The following is a 10,329-nucleotide window of genomic DNA, read 5'->3' on the forward strand; positions in this document are numbered from 1 at the left end:
GTCTGCGGGCGTTTTCTAGTCGAGATAATGAGTCATACTATTAATCTAGTGCAAACACGCAGCATATACACAAACAGTACGATTATAATAACGAAATTCCAAATTCTGTTTCAAACTGCCCCACCCTCCCTTAGGAAAGAGTTTTCAATGATAACAGGAAAAGTAGCGATATACATCGGCAACTTTGGCCCGTCCCGTACATTAAGAAACGTACGAATTTCACCTATGTTTGACCCCGACGGAATTAAAACCTGAATCTGGGGTTAAAATTAATGTCATTTTCGTCATCAGCACCCTTAAAGACATCAGAAACAATGCAAAAACTCGAATAAAAAGAATGTTCAAAAAATACCCCGCTGGCATTTGAACCCGGGTCCGAACTTCTCCGATTCGCTCGGAACTGGCACCATTGTTTTTTTCTCGTCGCCCCGATTCCAAAAATACCCCTACATGCCCTCCTAGCTGCATCCGTTGCCGAGATCCTCCTCGACCCCATGTAGACCATGATGCACCTGCAGCAGCGCCCCCGGGGCTCGGATCGGATTTGCTGCCACCGGGCGGTTCTTAGGGTCACCCAAGAAGGCTGCATACCAAATTTGGTCAAGATCGGACCACGGGAAGTCCTCGGACGAACGGACGGACGGACGGACGGACGCACAGCAGGGATCATACTATATGCCCGTCCCTCCGTCATTTTTTTTACAAAAAATGAACGGGACGGGCCAAAAACTAGGCACTTTAAAAAAAGGACCTTCACTGTTAAAAATCCACTGTTATATTACAACACAATCACCTACAGTAATGGTGTTAAAAAACAACCATGTTGTTTTGTATCTGAACGGGAAACCAATCCAGAAACAGCACTTTCGTTTCATAACAACTTCCTTGTCAAGTAACAATAATGTAATCCTGATTCAAAACAGTTGTGCTGTCGTTGAACAGGTTTCATGTTAAGAAACAGCCTTTTGCAATCTTAAAACATATATTGTTGTCAGGTTACAAGGGTCTTGTTTAATAACAGCACGGTGAAATCAACACAAATGTTGGGAAGACATCGTCGAAGACTCCAAAGAAGTATTGTTTTATTACAATCGAACTGTCAGAAAACAGCACCGAGGGCTACAACATGCTTGTAATAAAACAAGTGGTGTTGCTATCAAACTTAACAGCATAAGTGCTGTTAATTTACAGCACCTTTTTTAACAGTGTTCAATGGGTATTTCCTACCTTAAGAAGGATAAAGAAAGAACGATAAATAGCATTGCAGCTATGTTTAAGAGCTTTACTCAAGACAGTGTTGTCAATTTTTGGGGTTTAATAACAGAAACTAATCCTTATAACATGCTTTGAGTAACAATCAAACTCTTAAGTTTGCAGCAAATGTCCTTGTACGCCTTCTAAAAGCACGCCTCACATCGAAACAAGCGAAAGTAAGTTCGAGTAGTGTCAAATCATAAGGTCGTCCGGAATTGCCCCAGCCTGGGGTAATTCCAGACACGTGCAAGGCTTTTGTTAGGCGCCTACATCTCCCTGACCGTTGCTGAGATTTGGCTTTCATGTATATCAGGTCCATACTCTCCTGTAAGAACACTTGACCCAAAAGACATATTCAAGCTCAAAGACGAAAAAGAAAAAAAGCGTCCGGAATTACCCCACTCTTCCTTTCTTGGCCAAGTGTGTTCTTAGTAGACAGTCAGGTTTGCAGTGCAGTGGGTACCTTGCGCTGTGCAGCTCGTACTCGACTTGTCCTCGTGGAGTTCCCGCGGCGGCTGGAAAGAGAACGCCGTGAAGATGCGCTTGCCGCGTGCGTGCGACGCGGTGCGCCAGTACGTGCCGGCCCTGCACCACAGCCTCGCCACCAAATTGTTCGGCAATTCCACGTGTCCGTGGCGCCAGGTTCGTGCATGCGTCAAACCCTGAATCCTTTCAGTAAAATATTGGAACGCCGTGCATGTAATGGCCTGTTCGATCAATGGGACAGTCATCCTCTGGTAAAGCTAAGGCGAAACATTACGCTCTCCGTTAAGGGGAGGTTCTGGTGAAAATCATGCTATTTTCCAAATGGATCCCACTGTCACAATTTGTTCGGAATATAAAATCTTTCTTTGAGGAGACTAAAATTAGACTTTTGAAGGCACATGCCAGGCTCTGAACCCAGTAGAACAGTCTTTTTGAGCCTATTTGTGCTGTACCTTAAAAAATCTTCTTGCGCATACTATTTTGTCGTAAAAGGTTGACCTTGACATTTTTCACTTCTTCGATTCATTTCCAAAAGATGCCGGCATGCATAGCTCAAAATTTCCATTACAATATTAATTGTAAGCTTTTTAAGCTGAAAAGTCCCTAAAATTTGTCTATTTTGTACATTTTAGGCCAATTATAGTGCAATTCTTGGTTAGAAAGCTTGTGAATAAAAATGTAATTTACGTTTTGAGTTCTGCATGCCGGCATCTTTAAAAATAAATCGAAGAAGTGTAAAATGTCAAGGCCAACCTTTTACGACAAAATAGATTTTTAAACTTACAGCCTAAATAGGAGAAAAAGGCTCTGCGACTGAGTTCAGCGCACAGAATGTGCTTTCCCCATTGAAAAATTTTAATAATTACTTGGTAAGACATCAAATTTTTAACAAATTTTCACACAGGTCGACCAATGTAGGAGAAAATAGCATTTTCACCAGAACCTCCCCTTAAGCCTACAGTGGGCACGCGCTTCTTGAAACGTACCAGAGCTCGTACGTTCCTTTCTTCCTACCACATATGGAAGGGGTCTATGTCCTTGAAGCGTAGTCTTACCTTTCAAGAGCGGCGTGTAAGGCTTTCAGGCGAAGTTCTATGATGGAAAGAAGAGTAAAACTGCGCTTAAGTTTCACAACTTTCGTTTTAAGTTACTGGAAGTAACCTAAAGTACCTTTCTTCAGGGCAATTACTTCCACCCGAACGTGACAGTGGATCTTAGTTTCGGCGTGCCTGCCATGTTCTATGGAAAGTATCGATTATACATCCAATGTGTGAAACGTTTATCCAGTGAAGTCCAAGGATGTGTCCGATCTGTCATACAAGTAATTCCGAAGAATGCTGTCGTCAACTGAGCACAGGACGCCACTACAGCCAAATACTTCCTGCCCAACAACCGACAGTACACTCTAAATTCAAGTGCGGGACAGACATGAACCAGGTAACGTGGGACAAACTGTGTCCTACGCTTACAAATGCAGTACAGTTTGTTCCACATTTTCTAGTGCCTGCCTGTCCCTTCCCGTACTTGGGTTTGCCATTAAGAGTTGTCTTGGAAAAGTAGCATGTCAAGCAGCATTTTAAAAAGTCCGTTCGAATTTCATGGTAGGCAACCGTGGTGGTTCAAATTGCCTTCTGGGTTTTAAACGAAGGTGGCCGGTTAGTTATTCACTATTTTGTGGCCGAATGAAATTGAACCACTGCACACGCTAAAAACGGTTCCTGGTTTTCCCAGGAACCCCCTGGAAATCGTCTATGTCTTTACAATAGGCTTCCTGGGAAAACCAGGTACCGTTTTTACCGTGCAGAAGTTGGGTTTTGAATGCACTGAAGTTGGAAGAAATATCATCATGTCCAAATCGAAACGGTGTTTTGGTGGTCCTGTAGCGTCTTAGGACTTGTTATACGTGTTACGGCGAATGTCCGATCATCGGCGAAACCGGGCTTTCGCCGGCGAGAGTCCGGTTTCGCCTACCCGTAGCGGCGAAAGCCAGTTCTGACCTGGCTTTCGCCGGCGAATCCCCGATATGAAACAAACGATCGGGCATTCGCCGGCCGCTCTCCGGCGAATGCCCGAAATCGGACTTTCACCTACAGTGTTTCATGATCGGCGAATTCCCGGTTTCACCGCCGGGTGGCAACAATGGGGGCTGCGTTGCCGTTGAACAGTTTTTAAAATTTTCAGAGTACAGTACACAAAATGCAGGACCCCGACAAACTCCCGAGCCGCGAAATTTTCGATTCTAGATTAAGTAAAATTCTAAAAGCCAAAAAGGCAAAAAATTTAGCCTACATGACCAAAATTGAGTATTCAAAATTCATTGAAGAAGTTAAGGAGGCGAAGGCGTTAAGGGCGGCTAAGGACAAGCCGTGCACGGTGGCACAACGCTCCCTGGCACAACGTCGCCTTGCAAGGTTTGGCGTTGTGGAGGTGAATGGTGAGGAGAAGCTCATTGCGGCCATGAAGCCAGGCCAGAACCAAATGCTTTTCTTCGCGCCAGTAGAAGAACTGCACCAAGTTCTAGAGGAAGCCCACATAGCGGTAGGACACGGTGGCAAAAACCGCATGTTGCCACACCTCAAGCAGCAGTACAAGAACGTTACCGAGGAGGCCGTTCTCTTGTACCTGTCCCTCTGCGGCATCTGTCTGAACAAGAAGACCGCAAAGAAACGGGGCCTCACCGTCAAACCAATGGTGTTCCGAGAAATGAATGACCGCTGGCAAGTAGACTTGGTGGACTGGCAAACCTCGCCTGATGGAGAGTTCAAGTGGATACAGAACGTACAAGACCACCTCACAAAATTCACTTGGCTGCGGCCATGCACCTCCAAGCGCTCCGAAGAAGTCTGCAGGCACCTCCTCTCCATCATGCTCTGCTTTGGCGCGCCATGTATCCTCCAGTCAGATAACGGGAAAGAATTCTGCAATGAGATTATCACGTCACTCAAGAAGACCTGGCCTGAGTTGAAAATCGTGCACGGTAAGTTAATATTTCTAGTCCTTAATACTAAATTTATAAAATTAAAAAAACTTAAAGAGTAAATTGGTATGTGTGCAGGAACTCCCAGACACAGTCAGAGTCAAGGAAGTGTGGAGCGCTCAAACCGGGACATCCAAGACATGCTGACGGCGTGGATGCGGCAACATCAAACGCGGGAGTGGTCGCAAGGACTTGATTGGGTGGCGAACCAAAAGAACCGGGCGATACATCAGGGCACAGGTACTGAAGGTACTGAAGGTACTGAAGGTCGATGGAAACGGGCAGAAGCTCGGAGTGTATTTTCTCGCAGGTGTCTCCCCCTACCAAGCTATGTTCGGCACCCCCATGAAGGTCGGCATCACCTCCATCGTCCCATCCGCCGTCGTGCCCGTCATGGAGACAGAAGAGGAGCTGGAGCACTTCCTGGAAGGAATTCGACTAGGTTCACCTGAAGCGTCACAAGCAGGTACTGAAGGTAACTGCGGCTGAGCGTCGATGGAAACGGGCAGAAGCTTTGAGTGTATTTTCTCTCAGGCTCCAGCCCAATTGGCCGCCAAGCCCCGCTCAGGCGATCTGCTCCGTCTTCTCCGGAAGAAGAATCGCCTCAGCCGTCTCCACCGAAGACTCCCGTGGTCTCCATTCGAGTGCCTCTTCCAGACACTCCTCCCGCAGTCTACACGCCCGTTCCAGCCTTAGACTTCGCGGGCTTCGGTGGGACACCAATGTCACCAGCTGTAGCGGGGGCCTCCCGACCCAGATGTGTCAGCTGTGGTTTGCGATGTGCGTACGATGAGCTCTGTAACTCCGATAGCTGCAGGAGGCCCATCCACAGGGCGTGTGCAGTCGGGGGCACTTGCTCGTTGTGCCAACGCACAGCGCGCATCGAAGACCAGCAGCGATCTGCACGGGAGGGTCTCATCAAACAGGCACACAAGATGACTAGAACAACGGCAAGGAAATTCCCTGAGGTGAACGTCGGGGACACCGTGATAGTGCCTATTCCAGAATTTGATAGAGCCAAGTGTGACCCACGGAACGTCACAGCTGTCGTCACAGAAGTGCTCCCGGATGGCTTCTACCGAGTGGGTAACCAGCATGGTGTACTCGAGCGCCTCCTCGTCCGCAACCAGTTTGCCGTAGCCCAAGAGCAATTCCTCCAGGTTGATGATGTACCTCAGGACACCACGATTGCGCTCCGAGGCATGTCTGCGGCTGCTGGTCTATCGGGGGGCCAGGGTTTTATCAAATGTAATTGCAAGACCAAATGCAAGTCAAAAAAATGCGGCTGCCGCGCCGCTGGAAGGTTGTGCAATTCCAAGTGCCACGACAGCCAACCGTGCACCAACAAATAAAACATGTCCCTTTGCCTCCACTGCACCAATAAATAACACTATCAGTCTGTGTCTGTCATTACTGATCGGCGAAACCGGGAATTCGCCGATCATGAAACACTGTAGGTGAAAGTCCGATTTCGGGCATTCGCCGGAGAGCGGCCGGCGAATGCCCGATCGTTTGTTTCATATCGGGGATTCGCCGGCGAAAGCCAGGTAAGAACTGGCTTTCGCCGCTACGGGTAGGCGAAACCGGACTCTCGCCGGCGAAAGCCCGGTTTCGCCGATGATCGGACATTCGCCGTAACATACGTTTCTTTCAATTTAAGGGGGGGCCCTGGTGAAAAAATCACCAAAAATCCAAAAAATAGTATTTTTATAGTTCATAGATAAAAATGTGCAAGGTTTCAAATTCAACAGGTTGAACACCTTTAAGCTAAGTGGGTAGTTTCTTTATCATTTGGAAGGAAATAACATTGAGATCAGTTGTCGTTGGCTTCTACGCTCAACTTAACAGCTTTGCTCAGTCGACAAAAAATTTTGTCGTAGAAAGACTTCCTGCGTTCCTGGTTGACACCTACATGAGTCGTCTTGCATGGACTCTATTCATTGATGACTTGTCGACAAATTTTAGTGACGGAATCTTGATATCAGCCCTACTTTTTTTAAAACACACCTAAAAGTTTAATAAAAAGGAAAAAAATAACTTTTTTTTAAATGTTGAAATTTGAAAACTCATATCTCAGGACAGAAGTTGAATTTGAAAATTCCGTCACTAAAATGTCCTCTATAAGGGAAGGTGGGGTACAATGGGACACCGGGTACATTGGGACACCTTCAATATTTCCAACTTCCAGTTATGTCAGGTTCTCCGAAAAATTGACCATGATAGAGCGTTATTTGGTTTACTGTTTTCACAACTAGGGGACAGAACTGGGCGCTTTCTGAATGAGAAACGTGGGTTGGAAGTTCGATTCCACGAAAAACGATGAAAAAGTAGCACGATTTTTGAATTTTGTTTTCTTTTTAGCGTCTGAAATGCACGTCGGATGATTGTACCGAGGTTAGCAATGTCTTCCCTGGTGCAATGGGCGTCAAAAAGGGTCAACGCGCGCAGCTTGGTCTTGAGGTCAAGGGCCACAGACCGAGTTGACGTTTTAAAATGGCTCAGTTCACATTGGGACAGGGTGAGGCTACTGGGCCATGTGGATACCAAAAATACATGAATCGTACATATATTGTCTTGTCTCGTCTAAACAAATAAAAGATATCTTATGCATGTGGTCTCTAAAGTCATTACTTCAGGGTTTTCTCGAGTAGGGAGGGCGAAAAAACACGAAAAATAGTACTATTCCATTGAAAGCAGCGTATCTTCCGAACGCTTGGATTCAGAGATCCGAGTCTGCGCTCATTGTATTCAGCATAACTTTTTCTACAACTTGGCGGTCCGAAAAAATATGCACGACTTAGATCCACATTTTTTTCATTGCTGTCCCAATGTGCCCCGGATCTGTCCCAATGTGCCCCGGTACTGTCCACATTGGGACAAGTGCAGACTCTACGAAAAATATCTCTCCTGCCTAAAAACGTATCGAAATAAGTTTGAATGCTTCAGGATATGATAGGCTAGATGTCAATGCACAATTTAGGCCTGCCCCGACCATTATAGCTCGAAAGCCCTCTGACGTAGAGCGCCAAGAAAAAATCCGTCCCATTGAGCCCCACCTTCCCTTACATCTTTAGGATAACCCAAAAAAATTTTCAAGACTTTCCGTCCCAATGAAAGACGCAGGAAGATTTTTCCCCAACGCTCCAAAAAACACTAAAAAGCCACTTTTCTCAGAGACAGTTCAACATTTTGGATTGAATTCTGTTTTGGGAACTCACCATAATGAACCTCATAATTAAGCAAAGTTTCAACTTTCTGGGATTATTTTGAAGCCAACTTGAAAGTTTCACCAGGGTCCCCCCTTAACGTTGTGCAGTGTTCAGATTCCCGTTTTCTTCGTGTTTGGTCAACTCCGTCTTCTACAGCACAATCCGTAAAGTTGAACCGTTTTTGGCCAAAAAGGTGGACGCGAGATCAGGGAGGACTTTTTATGGTGAGGAGCGGCGATGTAAAAATATTTTTCGTGTGGTGAAGCTCAGCGCGGGAGGATGTTGGTGCGTCATTGAGGTGCAAACTGTATCTGAACCTGCGTAACGTCCCTGGAAGACGCCCTTCAACTTCGTCGTAGCTTTTGAACCGAGTAGTTGATATGGGCACGTTAGGGTAGTTAGTTAAGGGGAGGTTCTGGTGAAAATCTTGTCATTTTCCAAATGGATCCCACTGTCATAATTTGTTCGGAATATAAAATCTTTCTTCGAGGAGACTAAAATTTGACTTTTGAAGGCACATCCCAGGCTCTGAACCCAGTCGAAGAGTCTTTTTGAGCTTATTTTGGCTGTATCTTAAAAAATCTCCTTGCGCATACTATTTTGTCGCAAAAGGTTGACCTTGACATTTTTCACTTCTTTGATTTATTTTCAAAAGATTCCGGCATGCATAGCTCAAAATTTCGGGGTTACCTCACCAGATACATTCCCTCCATAATCCCGCCAGATATATATCTCACCAGATATACAGGAATTAATATTATTTTTATAAACGCATATTCACACGAAATATAAATCGGCAGCGGGGGTCTTCGGGGGGCACTGCCACGGGCACGGGCGCTGATGACCCGGCCTCAGAAGTCTGACATGGCTGGGCTGGGCGAGCCCTGGTCCGACGCAGCCGCAGCGCCACCCAGCTGAAGAAGATGGCTGGGCCTGGGCCTCCGATGTGGTTGGGTACAGTGATGGGCCTGCGGGATTCTCTCCTACATCTAGACCCTCTCCTGGTGGACTGAGCTCGTTCAATCGATAGGCTGCCCAGGTCGCGAAGGCAACGAGAGGAGACAGGTTGGCTGGAAGCGAACCGCGGATGGGGGTAAGGGATCGGGTAAACAACAACAAAAACAGCGAGACGACGGAATGGGAGTGGAGGAGACGGGGGCGAGGCAAGGTACGTACCGAGGAGATGCCGATTCAGCGCCTTAACCCCTGCATTTAAGGCTATTTCATATCCTCAGACGGAACTTTCGTCTTCAGTGTATGAAGAGTTGGAAAAGTTAACCGTCAAAATGCATGGTGTTCGCGAGGTAACATTCTGCTGCTGTCGTTAGAAGAAAAAAAAAGACGTATTATTTTATTTCTTTATAATATGTTTTAGGGAGTACTGCCGGGCGTAAACCAAGCAAGAGAGGAGATGTTCGCCTCCAAAACCAAATATCCTGCCCAATTGCCACCAACGCAAGCTGCCTTAAAAGAGCACATCAACAGAGCAGCGTACATCGGGGGACATATTGAGGGGTGTGCGAATAGCGTCGAAGGAAGTTGCAATCTCGTGGGAACCGCGTGGAAGGTTCTGTGGACAAAGCTGTTACAGGTGTGGAAGGCAGTACGAGAACTGGACAGGTGTGGCTGTGAGACAAATCGCTGCCTCTGCCGGCGACTTGGTCTGCTATGCTCTCCCGCTTGCAAGAAATGCAAATTGCGCTAGTAAAAGGTGGGCACACTCAGAAAAGCTTGCAGTACAAAGTATGCTCCGGCATTGTATTACAAACTCCCTTGCGAACTTTTTTCTTCGCATTGCAAAGAAATAGTTCGTAAGTTGCGAAGAAAAAAGTTTGCAACGTTGCGAAGCATTGGTTTGTAACGTTGCAAAGCATTTTCTTTGCAAGTTGCAAAGAAATACTTCGCAATGCAAAGAAAAAAATTTGTAAGAGAGTTTGCAATACAATGCAGGAGAATACTTTGCAAGGTTTTTTGAGTGCATGCTGTTATTTTAATGTATGTATAACTTTCTAAAGATAACCTGAAATTAATGCGGAAAATATCCTTCCAGCGTCGATACCACCACCAACGGGTAAAGCGACGTCGAAGACGATGTCCTAGGCAGTCACCTGAAATGAAATTTTAATTATTTAACTACTACGCTTTAGTTCAACCAGAGTCACAAAGTCGGAAAACTCTTCGCAAGCATTTGTGCGATCTAAAATGTGACGAATCACCAGTAATGAATCAATAATACTTGCTGACTCTGAAAACATCGATGTTGATCAATACTGTGTCAGTGATGAAAGCAATGTCTGTTTCTGAGCGTGGCTCGAAGAAAATAGGTTATCTTCAGACTTCCAAGCAGGTGTCGCCGTAAAAACAAGACGTGCACCACGGACAGGAAAATTGGTTTCGTGCAAA

General features: G+C 46.1%; 1 protein-coding gene across 1 annotated transcript; it reads left to right on the forward strand.

The window, feature by feature from the left end:
* The first annotated feature begins 3,670 nt into the window (after positions 1–3,670).
* LOC117642309 (KRAB-A domain-containing protein 2-like) lies at positions 3,671–6,207 on the forward strand. Its single transcript, XM_034380383.1, has 2 exons — positions 3,671–4,505; positions 4,590–6,207. Exons 1-2 carry the CDS (start codon positions 3,937–3,939, stop codon positions 4,777–4,779), a joined length of 759 nt encoding a protein of 252 aa, XP_034236274.1. The 5' UTR covers positions 3,671–3,936; the 3' UTR covers positions 4,780–6,207.
* The last annotated feature ends 4,122 nt before the right edge of the window (positions 6,208–10,329 follow it).

Source organism: Thrips palmi, unplaced genomic scaffold (genome assembly GCF_012932325.1).
Source record: "Thrips palmi isolate BJ-2018 unplaced genomic scaffold, TpBJ-2018v1 HiC_scaffold_16, whole genome shotgun sequence".
Lineage (NCBI taxonomy): Eukaryota > Metazoa > Arthropoda > Insecta > Thysanoptera > Thripidae > Thrips > Thrips palmi.